The following is a 21,261-nucleotide window of genomic DNA, read 5'->3' on the forward strand; positions in this document are numbered from 1 at the left end:
ACTCCCTGTATTCTCAGCTTCTTAAAATTATGTTTATTTTTCTCATAATTTCGCTAATTGGACTTGATTTCCTTTGCCCTGAATGCTCTATAGAATGAAAATAAATTAAAGTAAGTAAGATAAGTTCTGTCGTTCTATTAAAATAATCAAGCTTTCTAGATTTAATCTGATAGAAAGCAAATGTACAGATAGAAAAGAAGTTTTAAAAAATAGTAGTCTTAAAGTTAGATTTAGGAAAAGTTTTTCTAGTCATTACTTAAAAAAATCAGTCAAATCTAATATATATATTGATTTGCTTATATAATTTACTTATTATATGTTGGTCAAAATTTATCTATTTAAAGAATCAGTCAACCTTCTTAAAATTGTATATTTCCAATGTAGAGGAACTAAAATCGAGCAATTTCTTATACTCTAATCCGGCACTTTCAAGCTAATGATGTGTAAACAGTATTTACTAATATATATATATATATTCAATTTGTTTATGAGAGTTATAGGATGCTATTCCATAATACAGACTTAAAGTCATTAGCTTGTATAAATACACACATATTTTATCAGTTTGAAAATAAAATCTATTGTTTTTCTTGCTCCTTGTACAATACAGTTTATATGTTAACAAAATTTTAACTGCCTATCGAATTTGATTTCCAGACTCTTAATAATGTCTGTTTTCACACAGTTAACATTACAGCTACAAACACAATATGTGTTTTTTCTATGTACATTATAAATTTTGTTTTCTTTCTATTGCTTTCTAGCAAATTATTGTTTACACCATGTAATTATTCTGTTCAAATTTTGCTGTAGGAAGAAGTTTTCATTCTTACTATTGATTAGTCTAAAAAAAGTTCTTACCATCAGCACACAATAGAATGTTAAATACCTGATCTTTATCTGGGAGATCATTTATAAATAAATGAAATAAAAGAGACACAAAGGATATTCCATTCCATACTCTTGTACTATAATGTATAGGCACAATATTAACTTTATACATTTTATTCGATAAGGTAACTTGCTAGTAAGACATTTGTGACTTGTAGAATCAAATAATAATAATGATAATAATCATTTAAGAAGAAATTTTATCCATTATTACACTAGACAAATCAACTCCATAATTGATGAGTACAAAAACCAAGGATGATTGTTTTGATATGTACTCATGGTAACTTTCTAACATATGTCTGTCTCTATGCTGATGACAGTCAACATAAAACGTACTGTATTTAAAGGAACGAGTCAATTTTGGCTACTTTATAATTACAACTAATACACAATAAATAAATAAATAAATAAATAAATAAATAAATAAATAAAGATTACGAGAAAATTACAAATATGGGCATAAATATTAACAAGCAAAATATTTACTAAAACGGTCAGTAATATTAAGTACTACTTTAATGATAATTTATAAATAAACGAGGAAGAACTTACATTTGCAAGTAGGTGCTTCTCCTGACCAAAAGCCTGATGCTTCACAAGTTCGTGTTGGGTTTCCTATCAGCATGTGACCTTCTGGACAAGTGTACGAGATGCTTGCATTCACCGAATGGTTCGTTCCAACAATGGTGGTGTTAACTAGTTTATCTGGACTTCCGCAACTGGTAGGTGCTGAAAATGAAAAGATAAATAATGACTATTGTAATTCAATTGATTGATAATTGGAAAATATCGGAATAGTTTATATTCTAGCGAGGTTAGGATAATTTCAGTGACAACGACCCGTAAGGATGCTTAAAATCAGCAATAATGTATTAAAATTTTATTGATCACTACCCTCACACCTAAGAGTACTAATATAAACGCAATCTACAATGTACTCTTAACATACATATCTTGCAATATTCAGCGTTTTATATTGTATGAAATAGGTGTTAAAAGTGCATTGCATATTGCGTTTATATTGGCACACCTGGTTGTAAGTTAGTGAGTGTAGTGATCACTAAAATTTTAATAACTTTGTGCTAATTTTAGTATTTTGCATGGAAAAAGAACTAAATCAAAATGTAAAAATATTTGTGAAGCCAAAGTTCATTACTGACTAGCCGTCGAAGGTGAAAGAATTGGTTACCGAAATTGTACTAGATTTTTTTAAAGGATTCCCAGAGCACATTATAGGTGAGTGTTAGTTATTATATTGCGTGAGGTGATTGTGTAGATGAAAATGTTATGTTTATGTTGTTTATGTTTTAGCCTCATTAGAAATTTCTACTAATTTAATACTTCATGTACGTATATTTGGATATATGTGTATGTTGTACTCTGCTGAAATCAGAATTATTAATATAATCTAGGGCTTTTTGACATTACTTGATAGCTTCACATAAAGTTGTTCATCCTACGTTTATTACTTTATACAGTGAGTCATTGAACTTGTGTCGTAAGTAGAAATGGATAACAGAAAAGCAGTTCACCCACATGAAGCTGCTTCTTATTCAAAAGCATGAGCCTTTTGATTTTTAAAAAAATAAAAATAAAAATAAAAAAATTAAACCTGCGAGGATAGCAATTAAAGCAAAGATAGAATACGATGTTTAATTATAACAATCCAAACGGACCCAAGATATTTTCTCATAATTATGTGGGTAAAACTTACTGTACTGACAAATCCAGTGTAGGTAGTCGAGGTTACAACCAACGTCATTCCAGAGCCAGTTTCTCCCACCGTCCAATACAACACAGTTTTGTTCTCCATTATAATTATTTGGTTGGTCCTTTCCCCACGCTGGTTTCCCTACTATTTCACCTACAATGAAAACATAAATTATAAGTATATATTAATAAATAATAACAATTTTACCAGTATTTCTACTAATACTAATAATAATACATAGCTAGATTTATTCCAGTAAGTTCTTATGGAGTACGTTTTAGCACAATTTTAGGAAATAACATGACATCTACCCTTAATTTTAACTGTGAAGTTGTTGTATTTGTAAATCTCTTTTCAAACCAATTACAAATACAGAATCTGGGACAAATGGCGATATTGAATTCTAATTGATGTTGAATTAGGAGAAGCGGGCTTGTGTAATGGACATCACAGTCACCTGACCTTAACCTGAATCATCTTCGAGAAACAATAATCACTGTAACAGCTCCTCTGAGCCTTTTGAGGAGGCGTTTGAGAATAGGAACGAATATGTTGATCACGTTTTACACTAAGAAGCAGACTGTTGTTTCAGATATTATAAAACCTGTGTATTTCCCGGAGGGAGCTCAATGTGGTTCGGATTCCACGTTAATCAGTAAGTCCCGTCTCATATAGTCTCGTTGCTGAAAGGGACGTTAAACTCAAAATCAACTCAACTTAACTCAAACCCTGTGTATAATCTTTACAAGTATTAGTACGAAAAATCTCGTATATTTGCAGAATATCTATAGATATTCGTAGCAGGTACTTCTATGTAAGATTTCGGGTAATATTCAAGAAAATGTCTGTTTTTCCAAGGATGTTATAAAATAGAGGATCTGCCCATACAACAAAATCGTGAAGCCATACGTCACAGCTTCGCCACACCTAATCTGCCCACTCCGCGCCACTAAAATCGCAATGTTTCGAGCCAACAATCATCGCGGATACGAGAGTAGCCAATCAGACGTGCCGGCTCAGACGATGCTCGGTTTTTTTTTTTTTTGGCTTCATTGAGTTCTTATGATGAAGATACGTATGGGCAGATCCTCTATTTTATAACATCCTTGGTTTTTTCGGTACGTCTTTTCACCAAAAGGTTTCGGTAATACCTTAGAAAAGACGTCTTTTCAGCAAAAAGTTCCCGTAAAATCCTAGGATATGTATTTTCACCAAGAAATTTAGTTAATAATCTAGGAAATATATCGTCGATAAATGCAAGGAATATTCTAAGGTAGATGAATGTCAAGACAATAAATTCGAAGAAATATACAGGGTGTTACAGAAGTTTGTCACAATATTTTGGGAATAGATTTCTCATATCAAAATAATAAAAAATGTTCATATAGACATGTGGTCGGAAGTGCATAGTTTCGCAGTTATAGGGGTCGAAAATGTGAAAAAATGAGATTTAAAGGTCCATAGTTCCACTACTATAGGATCGATCGTAGTCGGATCAAGACATCACTGAGGAACGAGTATGTGAACTATCCAAATCCATCCTTCTGACCCTCCGGTACTTGTACAATAATTTTTAGAGAGGCTTTTTGGGAGTACTTGATCACTCTTCACCTGCTTCTCTAAAAATTGGTGTACAACTACAGGAGCATTCTTAAATATGGATAGTTGAATATTTCACGTACGTTCCTCAGTGATGTCTTAACCCGACAACGAAAGGTCCTATAATAGTAGAGATATGAACTTCTAAAATTCACTTGTTTCACGTTTTCGGTACTCTATAACTCCGAAACTATTCACTTTTGAGCACAGGTCCATATGAACTTTTTTCCTTATTTTGATGTGAGAAATCTGTTCCCAAAGTTTTGTGACACATTTTTTGTAACACCCTGTATATATCACATTTGTGTTCGTCAAGAATCCAAGGACACATTCGTGAAAATATGTCTGTGTGCCAACATACTCAGAGAATGGACTAAGTAATATGTTTGAAGCTGTCTAGGAATTCAAGAAACACTCTATGAAATATGTATGTACTTTACAAAAAATTGATAGAATATTTCTAGGTCATGTGTATATACCTGGCAAAGGATGCTACGAGTGAAAAATTTTAAAAATATATGTGTCTAATACAAATGTGAAAATTTTGATTTCCCTATAATATTTTGTCCATATATAATACTATTCATTATTAATGATGATATACTAGAGTGTGAATGACGAATAAAAGTAGAATAGAAATGTTAACAGAAGCAAGATAAAAAGTTTTTTTTTTTTTTGTATCCTGATCAAAGCTCTAAGAAAAAAAATAATTTAATATTACTTTCGTACGAAGCACAAACATTAGTATTCCAGTTAGGTGTTGGAAAATAACATGGAATTTTTGAAATGAGTGTATGAACAAGAACCAAGAAAATTGACTAGAAAAAAAAAACTGAGAAAGCTTTGTAAAATATAGGGGCAGAGAAACGTAGTATTGAGATAGTTAAAAGGTTGAATATAAATAGCATAGGACAATGCTGCATACTTTACTTTGAAAAGCTACACAGCATTGCTCAGGCAGAACAAAGCGACATATACTGGTTTTAAGGCATGGGCTACCACTAATCTTGTATAATAATAATAATAATAATAATAATAATAATAATAATAATAATAATAATAATAATAATAATAATAATAATAATAATAATAATAATAATAATAATAATAATATACAAAATATGCATGTCAGTGAACATTTAGTGATTGGTGTGTTTTGATTGAACTGTAGTTTCAGCCCATTAATGTTTTCCACCGTAAGTGAAATGCCATCATATCTCTTTGCAGTTAACTCGTCGTGGATTCCATTCATAAAATGCTAATTTGTACCAATGCCACTTCCCTTAAAAGTTCCCTCTGTTACTGATGCTGGTTGTCATTCCGTACCAGTCTTCACAAAATTCTGTATATAGCAATGCAACGCAAAAAATGCAGAAAGTCATTATAATTGCTATGTCAATTAGCGCAACTAATTCGCAAATTTTGCGTTGTGTTAATGAATGAAGTTACGGAATTTGCCCGGTTATCTCATGAAATATTTTTCTCGTGCTCAAAAAATCAATAGTAGTTTTTCATTCATCAATGTGCTCATGAAATATGTATGTTGAATTTGCTATTTGACCTGAAATCCATTGTTGTACTGATTTTTGTACCACGAAAAGAAGATAAGTTGTAAACTTATTATTTTAAATTAATTTATACGTGTTATATTAACTTTCTTCTTTAATGTAGCAGGACCATCGCTGGTATCCTCGGTTACCCGGAAAATACGCTACTAGCAGAACTTTCTTTTTTATTTTTTCATTTTTTAAAAAAATGAATTAGCGCCAATTGAGTGAGATGTCCAGTGCATGCAGTACAGTTGAAAACAGAACAAATACGGTCTGAACCTATCATTTATCGGGTAGGACCGCCAAAAATGTGTAGTACCGTTCAGGCTGAACCACAAAACTTTATGAAATGTCTAAAGCATAATGAATGATGTTTATCATTAATTAAATGTTTTAAAGATGTGCAGTATAATAAGACAGAAAGTGCTTGCTTGAATGCAATAAAGAAAACGTCCAAGGTCAAATACAATGTATACGTGACATGCTTTTGCCTTAACTCATATATCTTAGGCTTTCTCATGTGAACTGATATCGTTTTTTATGTAATTCTAAACACTTCAGGGTCAAACGCGATATCACCGGAAGAACGTCTTGTCCAGTCATTATGCATAACTAACAGTGGTTACAACAACGGGCGGAAAGAAGATTTTTTAAAAGAAGAAAGAAAAAATGAATATCAACACGCACAGAAAGCAAAAGTATCGGAATTATTACAAAACCATGAATATCAGATGCGCAGTAATATTTTAATCGTGGAATCGTTCCTTACAGAAAGGAAGAAAGAAGAGTGGAAAGAGGTTATGGTCATAAGTGTATGTTTGTTTTGAGTTTAATGACCTTTGACAGTTCTGAGTAGGATGACCATAATTTCAACAACTTAAAGTGGGACATTTAAAAAATAAAAATGTAATAATAATAATAATAATAATAATAATAAACAACGGTTGGAGGAATAGTTATTTTGGAATAAAAAAATTATGGTACAACTGAAAATAGAAACAAAACTATGTTTATTGTATGGTTCGAAACATAATAAATCAGTGTTATATAATGAATGTATAATTGTATTACAATTCAACTTAATTACGGTGCTTTCTACTGAGAAAACATTTGCCAAAATATGCTTTTCAAAAACTGGGACAATATTTTGTGTTCTCGAAACCTGGCAATACCGATTAATCGAGACGTATGGCTACACTAGTACATAGATTGTGGTTTTACACATAACGAAAGTCGCTTTCCGTGTTCCAAAGATTTGAAAACTTAGCCGATTGAGGAGTTCTTAACTAGGAAATAGATTATTTAACGTGGAAAAATATTTCCTGGATTTTGATTTCTTTTTTTCTTAGAAAAACTTCAATCAGTGCTTTCTATCATATAATTTGCTGGAGATTTACAATTCAAATTTCATTGAAGTCTCGTTAATAACAAGCACAAACTACCGTAGTTTTCTTGCAAAACTGAATCGAAAAGTTACCATAACAACCAACCAGTACCATCTATCGTATTTATTTTTTGTACACAGAGGAGCTCGAATAGTTGATATTAAATCCCGGTGGTAAATGACAATCTAAGAGCTATTATTAAAAATATTAAAAAAATATTATGCAATTTTACTAAAAATATGGGGAAATTCCTCTTTTTAATAGTACAGCAATCAATGATCAATTAAATGAAAATTAAAACGTGAAGAAACAAAAACTATGGTAAAAACAAGTTTTGTAATGCAAGTCTTGATATCCAGTTATTTGTGTGATATCTAAATGAATCCCAGTCATTAAATAACTTTTCACAATGTCAAGCCTGAGTTAGATCACTTTCTTACACTCTCAACCGATAAATTCACCCAATTCATGCAAATCTTTAAGCAAATTTTTATGAACACAAATTCGGAAATAGAAACAGATTATAGAGATTGCTCCCTTATTTTCCCCTTTAGAAGGGGAATTTCCGAAAACGCTAGGACACTCGTTCAATTATTTTTAATGAGAAGTCTATATGCCGAACTTCATTTTCTCTACCTTTAGGAGCTCGAGATATTCTATTCTTTAAAACAATGTGGCTTCTCTTTTTCCCTTGTTAGGGTACATATACCAATCAAAGTAAAATGATAAAAAACAGTTCGACTCAAATGCTATATTCAGAAATTTAATTAAAATAGATTTATCTAATTTACGGGAACCATTAAGCAAAATCTTTATAAACAAAAATAGAATTTTATAGAAATTACCCTTTCCCCTCCCTTTACCATCTAGAAGCGGATTTTCGAAAACGCTGATACATGTGTTCGCTTATTTTGAATATAAGGTCAACGTGATGCCGAGTTTTATATGTCCCTAACTTCAGAGGTTCGTATTCTTGGCAAACTATTTGATCACCAGTGGTAGATCTAGAAGGTAAATACTAGGGGAGGGGACAGCCAGAACCAAGACTGATAGATATATCATGAGTTTACTACAAAATTTCAAAAATATATAAATGAAGGGCTCGGGGGTGGGGGGTGGGGGACACGATAACTGACATTTTCGGTATTTTGAAATTTTTTTTAGATCTCTGTGTTCCTCATCATAAGAACAGTCGACGCGTCAATTCTCCAATAGATGGCAGAGTAATAAGCGTTGAAAGTCTTTCCTCTTCCGATTTCCTGCAAGTAAATTACGGTAAATAGCAAAATATATTTACTCATTATCTCGAAACATGATTTTGTCAGTTATCGTGTTTTCCCCCCGAGCCCTGCAAATAATAGCTTCAATTCCTTAGTTAGACAGCTGCTGAAACAGCACACTTCTTCTGAATTGATCAACACGTGTACATATCGACTAAGACATACATTATTACTGTAAACGAATGTATAAATTACTATTTCAATAACCGATCAAGAAAGTTACTTACCATCGACCCATCTCCATGTTCTTGAGGTAAACCCAGGATCCCTTTGAGCACCTATCCACACCAGTTGAGTCTTTAGATTTGGTTTCAAACGCTCTAGTTCTGCGAGTATAAAAGTTGACGTAGGACCATGGAAACTATGGACTACATCACCCCCTCGGCTTTTGCAATGCTTTCGAGCGTCTTCAAACGAACCGCCACGACCCACCTGGAATTCATAACAACTTCTGTCGAATGCTGCAAGTTCTGCGTCGTCAAGTTGTCCAGAAGGTGCACAGCGGTCATTGGAGAATTCTGGAAAATAAATAAACATCCACATAAGAAAATTTGCTTTGAATTGTGTTGTACTAAAAATCATATTATTTGGACAGAAAATAACACATAATTAGTTCTATTGCTTTATAAATCTGAAGATCTACAGGATCGCCATTGGATTCTGGTTTGTGCCAGACAAATCTATGCTTGATGTCATTCATTTCCCTGATGTCATTCAAAACCCTGATATACATCCATCTTCTTCTTGCTCTACCCACAGGTCTTTTTTCGAAAGACTTCCTTCCTAGAACCCTATCATATTCCTCGTGTTAGAGACATATCTTGAAAAGCTGTACACGTTTACCGTAACTTATATAGGGTAGCATGTTAACAATAGAACATTTCTAACCACATACCACATTTTAATATTTGATAATGCATACGTACAAGGGCTGTTCATTTAATTCATGAACTGATGCTGAAAAAATTAAAGAAACGACGTAATCGTGTTTACTTCTTTCAAAGTACTTTAGTGCCTCTTCCAATGTTGACTTTATCACTGTAAGTAGTCTTGGAACGCTTGTCGTTAAACGCGCCAAAATCTCCTTGTCATGTTGTCGTGAATTCTGTAAAATCGTTTCCCTTTTTAAGTGAACTTTAGTGCAGAAAACACGAAAAAGTCACACGGAACTAAATATGGCGAGTAGGGAAGATGGTGCACGACAAGAATGATAATTCCAACCAAGAAGTCGGTCACCATTCTGAAGTGTGATATGGAGCATTGTCATAGAGTAAACGCCACTGTCCATATGGCTATTTGTCCGGCCGTTTCCGGCAAATGGAATTGTGTAACCGGTGTAATACGTATATGTAGATTTCTTTATTGGCTGTTTGACCACGTGGAACAAATTCGTGATGCAGAATCTCGAACATCAAAAGAAAAAAATCAGTAGCATTTTCATCCAAGATCAGACTTGTCTGGCATTTTGGGGTCTTGGGTTTCCAGGTGACTTCCATTGGGACGACATTACCTTAGTTTCGGAGTTATACTATCAATCCATGATTCATTCCTGGATTATATTGTCTAGGATAGGAATGTCGAACGTTCCTTCAGTTCCTTGCAAATTGTTACGGGAGTGTCAATCTGGTTCTGTGTGAGGATCCTCGGTACGAATTACGTCAATACGTGCTCCACTCCTACGTCTTCCTGTACGATTTGGTAACATGAACTGATATAATTGTTTAACTCCAGCGGCATTTCACAGTCAACGATCGCATCTGATAAGTGCATTGACTTCGGCATTTTTTGTCCTTATTCCAATTCCCAGACGAGTGGCTACGATGGGGATCATTATTCACGACACATTCTTTCGGCTTTAAAAGGGGTAAACCACTGAAAGGTCATTGCGTGACTCATTGGCGCATCACCGAATGTTACTTGCAACATTCAATACTTGGGCCATTCCACGCGAAAGTGAGCCTGAACCCAAATTTTCGAAAACTGTCAAAACCAATGTATTTTTACGTATATATGAAGTAAATAAAACAAAATTTACTTTTTCACAAAGAAAAACTTATTTATACTTAGAATTCACGTAAAATTTTAAGTCTGAGTTGTGAATTTGTAACATGTCAGCTGCGAGGAATTTTTTTATTCTTGTTATCGGCAACATTTTACGGTATGTTGTGCATGTTTGGCTGAAGTAACTTCGAGCTATCCAAGATGCTTCTTTTTGCTACAAGCTGCAGTTGAAATTGTGTTTACAGGATAAAAATTGTTTATAATATCATTAAAGATACAAACGTCAACTTGAGTGTCCTGCCCGTGACAGAAAACTACCAAAAGTTATTGTACTGAATTACTAAATTTGTGAAGGTGGTTCATACTTAGTAGAAGTAACAATTTTCACGTGTACTTCACATTTACCAAATTTTGGACTAATGCTAACAATATATTTCGATTTATTTCAATTTGAAAACTTGTCCTGCCCGTGACAATGGGCATGCCACTGTTGGGATAGTTTGTATACATTGGTTATTCACGATAGAAAATTATTCCATGTGTACTAAAATAAAGTTTTCTAAGCATGAACATTATTTACTTAAAAAGAGGATTATCTGTTACTGTCAGTATGATGTTTAGCTTAAAATAAGTGTCATATAAACATTATCATTAGCGTCACCTTTCTGTTCGTTTCAAGGGAGCAGTAGATGGGATTGGAGTACGTACAAAACGGCCAGTATGGAACTTTGTGAAACAAAAGAAAGTAATTGTAGAATGTGCTGCTGATTTCGTAGCAGCTTTAAACTATTCGTTTCAATATATATCTGTTTTACTACTATCATAAGCAGAAATTGAAAAAAAAAAAAAAAAAGACGTTTTGAATAAAAGACGGGAAAATGCTCTTGTCAATTGAATGTCCCCAATCAAAACAATTTTTCCTGCAATTTGACAGCGAAAATTTGGTAGTTCGTCGAACTTTTAAATTAGAGCTTCATCCCTATAAAATCTTTAAATTTCTAACAGACTTTTATTCTGATTCTGAAAATGATGATTCCGAAAGCCATGAAGCTATCCTGAGCGACGACTTAGGTTTGCATGTTAACAAGGCTTGTGTTAGACCAGCTGTTGAAGATATAACACGAGAAACATTTTTGTTGATGGAATTTTTCTCTAGTGGACAGAAAAAGAAAACATAGACATGCAACTATCGCACATAGCCCAGTGGAAGAGGACAAAGAAGTCAAGGAAATTCGTATGAAAACCGTAAGCGATTGCGGTAAAATTTTCAAGACTGTTGAAGATGTCTTACGTGCATTTCGATCAAATAATACCTTTGATACCAGCAGTGCTGTGCCGGGGTTGGAGGAGGGGCGAGCGTGATTACGGCCCCGGGCGTCAAAGTAAGGGGGCGCAATATATATATATATATATATATATATATATATATATATATAATGGAAGGAAAACTATTAAAAAGTGCTCAAAATCAAGGAAAAGCAGGGTATATTTTTAAAAATTTTCTTACGCGTCGCGCCAACCATAGTGACGCTTTGCGGCTGGTCTGTCGACCTCACTCATATTTACGCGGGCGCTGTCGCGACTTGTCGTATACTCACGCCCCGGGCGCTGATTTTCCATGGCACGGGTACTGATTACCAGCACCTATTTTATATACTGTTAGACAGTGTTTTGTACGAATTTCCCTACAAGGTGGGTGCAAATGGGCAAATAAAACCATTTCCTAAAGTGTAGGTGGTGAAAAATAAGTGTACGGCATATTATTACTTTTAAGTGATAAAAGCGAGCCTCAAGTAAAGTAAATATAATTATTTGTGTAAAATGCTATAACAGAACAGCAGAAATTAACTTATTTTCTATTTTATTTCATTTTTGAAATCATTCTTATTGAGATGTTGTGTGTTGATTCACACGGTGTCCTGCCCGTGACACAGTAAAATTTAGTTTACGCATTAAATAAATATTTGGCAAATTTCTATTATGTGAAGTTTGTTAAAAAATTTAATCATTTATACATTTCCATTTAAATAAAAACATTTTACGCTAAGAATTCACAGAGTTTTGTAACATTCACTTGGTGTGTCGAAAGTCACTTCTCTTTTCTGTCCCCACCCGTGACAGACGTTTAGGAATTAATATTTTCTACTCTAAACAGAAAAAAATACTGAAAACATCAGCTACATATACTCCTAAGTCCGTACTGCTCATATATCATACAATTAGCAGAATTTATGTTGTACTTTTAGAAATATACAACTTTAAAGCATCAAAAATGTAGTGTAAATGTCCTGCCCGTGACGATGGAATGGCCCACTTCTCTTCAGCCTTTTCCTAAGTTTACATGAGTTTGCTGTTCTTTCAATCATTCATTTCACAATTCGACACACTGCGCGCAATCACGTCTCACTTAACGTTGCCTGGGCTCATGTGAGTGATAACGCTGTGGTATCATCAAAAGATGTTGCCACATATACCTGCTATGAGGATTCCGAAGTACAATACTTTTGGCAATCTGAGAATTAAATGAACAACCCTTGTAAGTGTTGTTTGTTATTCCAATGTTAGGTGTATGCTATAAGTAATTAGTTAGCATAACATTAAATACAACAGGTTGTCTACTAAAATTCCAAAATGAAATTTCGTGACTTTTTCGTGACCTTTTCTTTACCAAACCATAACATATCGTAACATTCTCAAGAGGGAATTTGGGTACGAATTAGGCCGAATTTTCATGCATGCGATAGAAGCATGTTTTGTTAGCGATTTGGTAGTGTCTAAAGCCGACTATAGACAATGTCGGTGGTAAATTTTGATGTTTTATTGAACAAAATTTTCCAGTCTGTACTTATATTAGTACAGATAACAAAAAAATCGTGATCCAAAAACTAAATTTCGTGACTTTTTTCTTGACTTTCATGACTGTTTTCCGTGACATTCCTGACTTCCGTGACCAATAGACACCCTGTACATAGCATGCGATAATTACTGTTAAACTGTTTAAGTTAAATTACTGTTTAAGTAGGTATTAAACATACAACTAGGAGTTACCAAAGTAGGAGATTTCCACAAGACATAGTGGAGAGACTTGCAACCGGCTTAAAACACTACTTTGTTCTGTAGTAAATTTTAGTTGTCTAGAGTGTCTGTCTCCCAATGACTGTATCTTCTAGATACAGCCTTTAAACTCTGAAGCTCTATTCCTTTTCAATATTATCAATGACATAAACGCAATTAAACATTGTCAAGGCACACGTTTACACCGAAACACTTGAATTTGAAAAATCTTTAGAATCATAAGCCTCATTCTGCATACAAAATATTTTATCGAAAAAATTAGGAATATATATTTTTTAGAAATGTAATTCTTACCCTCCATACAAAGTATCTCATAGAAGAAACTCAAAGTATAGATATTTAAAAGCGCAATTCTTCACATTAAAACATTTAATCTAAGATATCAAAAGTACAAATCTTTAAAGAAAGCATAATTCTACTTGTTGTATTGTATGGTGGTGAGAATTAATCAGTGATGCACAGAGGGGGTAGGGGGCCTGACCCCATGGGCGCCCAATGAAAATTTTCTAGGGGGACTCATCTCCGTAGTTACTATATTACGTTTGGTATTTTTTATTTCTATTAAGAAAATCTTAAGAAATTTAATACAGTTTCGTAAGCCTGGGGACCCGGAGCATTTCTCGTAGTAGATATGCTGTCAAAACTCTCGTATAATATTCTATGGCGTCAAAAGCATATGGTGCTCTTTTACACGGTAGCATTTTGATAAGCCTCTTGTCTTGACGTAGCAAACTAATCACTGGAGAAGAGCGCAATTATGGCTTCGAAATTAAAAACACAGATTTCAGTCGCTATTTCTTCTAAAGCCGTTTGTCGCATAAGCTTATTATGACACAAAGGGCTTTTAACTTTGTACAAACAAGGATGCTCCTGATACTTTTCAATCAGCATTAGCATGCCAACTCCAACTTATTTTTCTTTACTACAATTCAATTTCCCACACAAAACAAAGAGCATGTATATTTGGCACAACATCTTTCGCTTCCTTTTAACACACCACGGCGCTGCAATCGCACCAGAAATGCTAGGAAAAATGCTACGAAATAGAGCAGGTTCTATCGACAAGAAATGCCATAGGATATGCCATAGCATGGGAAATTCTATACCATTTGCTACTTTACACGGTAGGATATCGATGATATGATTTTTAGTACGAGAAGTGCTACGATAAATGCTTCCGTCTAAAACTAGCCTAAGTCTTGTCAAATACAATTCATAACTCGTCACTTACCATCTGTTGTAAAGACCTCAACTTCGCACAGTGAGAGGGATCCCTCAACTCCAACCATTTGCAAAAACACATGCTGCCCCACCAACGTTCGAGCACAAGTGAATGTCTTTGTTGTACCTTCCTCTGAAATAAAGAGAAAACAAGACATTGAAAATACTTGTAGAATACATTTTTTACATCTAGTTTACATATCTTTAACATAGTTTGAGTGATGTACCGGTACAAAGATTTTTCAGTTCTTCGAAATACGTGCCATATATATATATATATTATAGTATATTTACTGTAATTAATAAAGTTATAGTATGTAATGAGCGTAAACAATTTTTGTTTGTATATGAAATATTTTGTGCAAGCGTACGTCAAGGTGTATGTATATTGGTGATTGCGCTTGTGTTGATAGGCGCACATCCAGAAGTTTTTGTTAGAAGGGTTCAATATTTTTGGGGCGTGAAGGAGGGGAGATCCAACACTACAAGACTACGTCTATGTAGTATTGAAATGGTATTATTCTACACCCAGAAAGACGATAAGTAATTGTTAAGTACTGTATATCTTAAGCTTTATATGTTTGAGGTGAAGAAAAGTTTATATGTCTGTGGACTTTTATATGTTTGTGACCAATTTTTTTTTGACAATGATATCTCCGAAACCACATCCTCTAGAAAGATGCTGTTTTCACTGATCGATTGCAAATTTTGTGTATATTGTTCAGTTCTAATTGAATATTTAAAAAATGCCCGTTATTTCTTTATTACATTTTTTTTAGGAGTACACTTAAAGTATTGAAATTTTAAAAAACATCATATCCTACGAGTTATACATACCAACACCACACATTTGTATACAGGTGTTGTACATCTCTCCGGTGTTTGTTACATGGTCAAACGATACTGAAAAACGAAGGATAACCATTTCTCCAGTATAAGATGAATCTTTGTTGTTTGGTGTGTTTTGCCCAATGACCACCATATATCACTGACGTAATTGTGTGTGTAATGTATTTGCTTATTACATACTGCATGCAAGAAGAAAGAAAACACTGATCATACATGAATTAGGAACTCCAACCGGAAGTAGGCACAAATCTTGCAAACAGTGAGAGATATTGAAAAAATAATTCGAAAAAAAAAAATCTTCCCTTTATGATTCACTTGTGTCTGTAAAGGGACATTTACTGATGTTGTAACAGACGACAAGGAAATTGATGCTCATATGTGAATGATGCGCTGTGTAGAGAGCACAAGTTCAGCTAGTATTTTTTTTTTTAAGTGATAGAACTAGATTATTTTTATAAGAAAGGAAATAGTACAGAGGAAATGTAAAATCAAATCAATACGTTACATTAGTAATTTCTCTGCTAAATAAGTCGGTTTTTTATTTTTTATTTTTTTTTTAAAAAAGAAGGTATACACATGTATGTCAAGTTACGAACTTTTTCGGGAGGTCGGACTCGGTGGACAACCCGTGTGGGACCGCCCCTGTGAGTCGGTCTATTTTCGCCCCCTAGGAAAAAGTTCTGTGAGCGTGCCTGAATCTAAAAAAGGAATTAAACCACTACAAACTTTCTCCATTAGGAAAGAAAGAAAGAGAGAGAGAGAGAAAAAAAGCCCTTTCTTCATATAAATCAATGGTTTGAAAACCAAAGATCAAGGTAGTTATTCATCACTCTGTGGCGTTGAGATCTTAACGTTTTCTGGTCAAGAAAGTAGCAGATTTCCTGCGGGAAAATAATAACAGAAAACGAGAAGAAGAGTAATGAAAGAAGAGAAGTAACGAAGATATCTAGATAAAAAGAAAGAAAGAAAGAAAAGACAAGGAAAAATAAGACATGATTGCATCGATGTTAAAGCGAAAGGGACGGAAACTGAACATGATTTTTTTTTTAAATTGTTGTTGTTGGTGAACGCTTGTAAGTACACTAACCACATAAAAGAAGAACAAACATTAATTTCAACACTTCAAGAAGGAAATTCATCTCCTGAACTTGCTGCAACAAGTTTTTTTTTTTTTTTTTCAAGTTAAGGATGTCATTCTGTAGCAATTCCTGTTTCATTTTTATATATAAGAAATACTTTTCAAATACTGGTTGCGGAAAATTAAAGTGTATATAGATATAACTAATAAAGGGCAATAGAATCCGTTCAACAGCGTAAATTAGGTACTGCGAAAGCAATTAACAGGAAACGGAAATTATACGCTCGCGTGGGTTATTTCTGGTTTTCGATGCATTCGAGTGCAACAGAAACTAGTGACTCTTCAGTGAGTGGAGGAAATAATCAAACAATGACACACTATAGGTTCTTCTTCTTCTTCTTTTATTATAATAATAATAATAATAATAATAATAATAATAATAATTATTATTATTATTATTAGTAGTAGTAGTAGTAGTAGTTTTTTTAGCCAGCAACCATCGTAGGAAGGCCAATTGGGTTAGACACATCTTACGAAGAAATTGTCTTCTTCACACCGTTATAGAAGAGAAGATGGAAGGAAAGCGAGGAACAGGAAGAAAAAGAACACCACTGATCGATGATTTGAAAAGTAGAAGAAAATATTGGGAGTTAAAAGAGGAAACTGAAGATCGAGACACGTGGAACAAACATTTCTAGACCCAAACCTAAAATTTAAAAAATAAAATAAAAAACAAACAAACTTATCAATACTTAATAATAATAATAATAATAATAATAATAATAATAATAATAATAATAATAATAATAATAATAATAATAATAATAATAATAATAATAATAATAATAATAATAATAATCTGTAGTAGTAGTAGTATAGTCCAACGTTTCTCAAATTGTGATCCGCATACTACAAATAGTTCTTGAGGTCTGCCCTTGTGGTCCTCTTAGATTGGACATTAGTCTAAATCAGACTTCCTGAACCTATTTCATATCGCGACACCCTTTTATCACATTCTCTTGCCAGTGACCTCATAAGTAATTTTCAGTTTATAAGAAGCTTTTGAATTATATATAAATACAAGGGTGTCTCAAAAGTCCCCTGTATTATCAGAGGTAAAAAAAAAAAAAAAAAAAAATGCAAGAGGAAAAACCATCTGCAATTATCATGTTTTCAATCTAAAGTGAAGGAATGTTTTAAATTGGACAAGCCGTTTGGGCTGTACAGTCTTTATGCGCCCAATCTTAAATGAAAATGAAACGTTGCCATTTACTGGATTCAGAAGTGAATGAAGTTACTGTTTGAAATGGGGGCTGGCCATCAAGAAGTTAGCGTACATATACGTACAAATAAGGATTTTGAGAGCCTGTAAATCGTTTATAAATCTCCCCCGTCCCTTTCCCTCTCCTAAGTTACACTGTCAAAGTGATATGATAAAAACCATATCAGGTCCGAACCTCATCTATGTTGAAAATTTGATTGAGATCAGTCGGGTGGTTTAAGAGTGATGAAGTCATAAAGATAGTCACTTTTATTTTCATTTTATAAACATATCTCTCCCTGTCTCTCCCTACGTTGCACCGTCAAACTGAAATGATAAAATTTGTGCCATGCCCGAATCTTATCTATGTTGAAAGTTTGATAGAGATCGGTCTGGTGGTTCAAGAGTTATTAAGTTTTTAAAAAATTCATTTTTATATATTCCCGTCCTCCCCTCCCTTTCCCTAAGTACTGCCGTGAAAATGAAATAATAGAAAATTTTCCAAGCTCGAACCTCATCCATGTTGAAAATTTCATTCAAATCGATCTAATAGTTCAAGAGTTTTTAACTCACGAGTATAGTCACTTATTTTTATTTACATTGATTTTTGTATATCTCCATTCCTCCTCCTCCTCTACGTTGCTCCATCAAAGTAAAATGATTTTAAAAAATCCTAGGCACGAACCTCATCTATGTTGAAAATTTGATCGAGATTGGTCGTTTGTTTCAAGAGTTATTAAGTTTTATTCACTTTTTATATCTCCCCCTCCCCCTCCCTTAAGTTACACTATCAAAATGAATAGATAAAAACACTCCCAGGCCCAAACTTTATCAATGTTGAAAATTTAATCGAGATCGGTCGGGTGGTTCAAGAGATTTGGAGTCACAAACATAGTCACTTTCAATTTTATAATCCTATTTTATACATTGATTAATTCTATTTTATAGAATGTATTGATCCATTATAAAATACATATTTATTAATAGTTTTATGACAATAATGTCATGTTTTAACCGTTATTGAAGAAAACTATTTAATAAATAATTTATAATTTGCGAATAAACCTATAAACAACTAAGATCTTTCTCACGCACAGGAAGTCAACACAATAAATAAACTGTAATCGTTATTGCAATAAATATTTGTTAGAACGAACAGAGTTTTAATATACAATTTATTCCTGTATTTAAATTCTAATTACAACAAACACATCGAGGTGAGTGTTGTAAATACACATCATAATGAATTATTTTCTTTTTAAACTTTCTTTTTCAGTTTCAATAAAACATTTAGTTAGAATGAGGAATTATTTATGCTATATTGTTTGAAACAGAAGCTTCTAAAACATTATCAATCATTCTATATCTGCTTTTATTGTATTCTTGATAATAAATAGAAGGAAGGAACAATTGACGACTAAATCATGAATAAAACATAGTAATAACAGATTTTTTTTTACTTACGTTTTATTCATAATAGGTAATTGTAATTCTTGTTACAAACAGTATCAGATCTTTACTTTTTCTTACATTTTTCTGACATTATACACAGAAAAAAAATGTATGTGGCGTACGTAAAATCACAAGTTACATGTGTGAATCCTGTAGTTTTTGGAGTTAACGTACAGCAAACGTATAACTGGAAACACATATTTTATAATACTTTCTATATAAGTGTTCCATCTATAAGTACTTTCCGTATGAAACAATATAGGCGGTCAGGATCTCACATACAAGTGGACGTATATAACATATAGCTGACGAAGGTAACATAAGTATATGTATGTAATATAAGGAAGTCTGTTAAATATCAGACATCCTGCAATGGCATGATGTAACATCTAAGGGTAGTGCCTATATAGCATACGGATAACGTATGCTCCGTACTGATTTCTGTAGTAAGCAAGAGGATTCCGTATATTTGTATAATATACCGCTGTCTGGAGAACGGATTTTTCTCATTGTAGTTATGTATGTATACAAGTTTTAAAACAAATTTTATAGTTAACGCAACATATATTATAATCCATTATAATTAATGCATAGAAAGTAATTGTCAAACCGTGAATGAGCTGAAAGTCAAGACTCCAGGCGACGTTAACGAAATGGAGCCTGCAATTATGAGAAAATGTCTAACAATTCGAGTAATGAACAGTACATTCAGTAGCTGCTATCGTATGACAAACTGAAGCCCGTTCGTAACCATATTGATCTACCTGTGTACAAGTATTTTCAACGTTTCAGCACATGATCTCTCTGTATACAAGTATTTTTCAACGTTTTAGCACATGATCTCTCTGTATACAAATATTTTTCAACGTTTTAGCACATGGTCTCTCTGTACACACGTATTTTTCAACGTTTTAGCACATGGTTTCTCTGTATATAAGTACTTCTTTCAACGTTTTAGCACATGATCTTTTTCTATATACAAGTATTTTTTAACCTTTCAGCACACGATCTCTCTGTATACAAGTATTTTCAATGTTTTAGCACATGATCTCTCTGTATACAAGTATTTTCAACGTTTTAGCACACGATCTCTGTATATACAAATATTTTCAACGTTTTAGTAGATGATATCTCTCTGTATACAAGTATTTTCAAAGTTTTAGCACGATTTCTCTCTATACAAGTATTTTCAACATTTTAAAGTGTCAGAAGGAATAACGTCGTTGGCTTCCCGCGCTTGAACCTGCTCGTCACTGGGGGTGTGGTAAAAGGATAGCCAATTACCACTGGCCAATCACCGCGCTCAGCGAATCACAAGTAACCAAGCTGGCAACTCCCCATAAATGTCACTACAACTTTTCGCGCGAAGCCAACTTTCGATGTTATACCTTCCGTACTATAGCACAGAGTTAAAATAATTTCACGAAACAAAGATGGTAGATTAATGAAAGTAAACGTTTATGAAATAATTTATGAAATAAGGATGTGGACAGAAACGGGAGAACCTCGGAAAAACCACGGACACATTGTTGTCCACCACAAAAGAATTTAACATGGTATATCGGACCAGGGACACCTTGCAACAAAGGCAAGCGCTCTACCACTAAGGGATGATGGCGGAAACAGTTTGATTAGTGCGTCTTCTATTTTATAGGCATTCAACCATATATCTATTTCTCACTTGGAAAATGTAGTAATTCGTAATGTTTCATGGACTTTATAGACACACAGTTTATAAGGAGTCAACATATGTTGATGCTTTCATCAATATAGAACTAAATTAAGCTTGAAGCCACTGTAAAGAAGTAGGCAAATATACTGTATACCGAAGCAAAAACACTGTACTGTATACTGTATGCAAATTTTCTCTGTATTCACGATAGAAACAAACCGCATTTAGACAGT

The 21,261-nt window shown here is 33.4% G+C and overlaps 1 protein-coding gene across 2 annotated transcripts in view; it reads right to left on the minus strand.

Moving 5' to 3' along the window:
• Positions 1 to 21,261, minus strand: part of fw (CUB and Sushi multiple domains furrowed) — a 358,906-nt gene that overhangs the window by 49,122 nt on the left and 288,523 nt on the right. For both annotated transcript variants that reach the window (XM_081764487.1, XM_081764488.1), the window contains exons 6-9: positions 14,727 to 14,849; positions 8,647 to 8,937; positions 2,609 to 2,758; positions 1,447 to 1,623 (exon numbers count right to left, since the gene is read on the minus strand). In XM_081764487.1, coding sequence (XP_081620613.1) covers positions 1,447 to 1,623; positions 2,609 to 2,758; positions 8,647 to 8,937; positions 14,727 to 14,849 — 741 coding nt within the window. The remainder of the gene's footprint in view (positions 1 to 1,446; positions 1,624 to 2,608; positions 2,759 to 8,646; positions 8,938 to 14,726; positions 14,850 to 21,261) is intronic.

This window comes from Thermobia domestica, chromosome 7 (assembly GCF_964235325.1).
Source record: "Thermobia domestica chromosome 7, izTheDome1.hap1.1, whole genome shotgun sequence".
NCBI lineage: Eukaryota > Metazoa > Arthropoda > Insecta > Zygentoma > Lepismatidae > Thermobia > Thermobia domestica.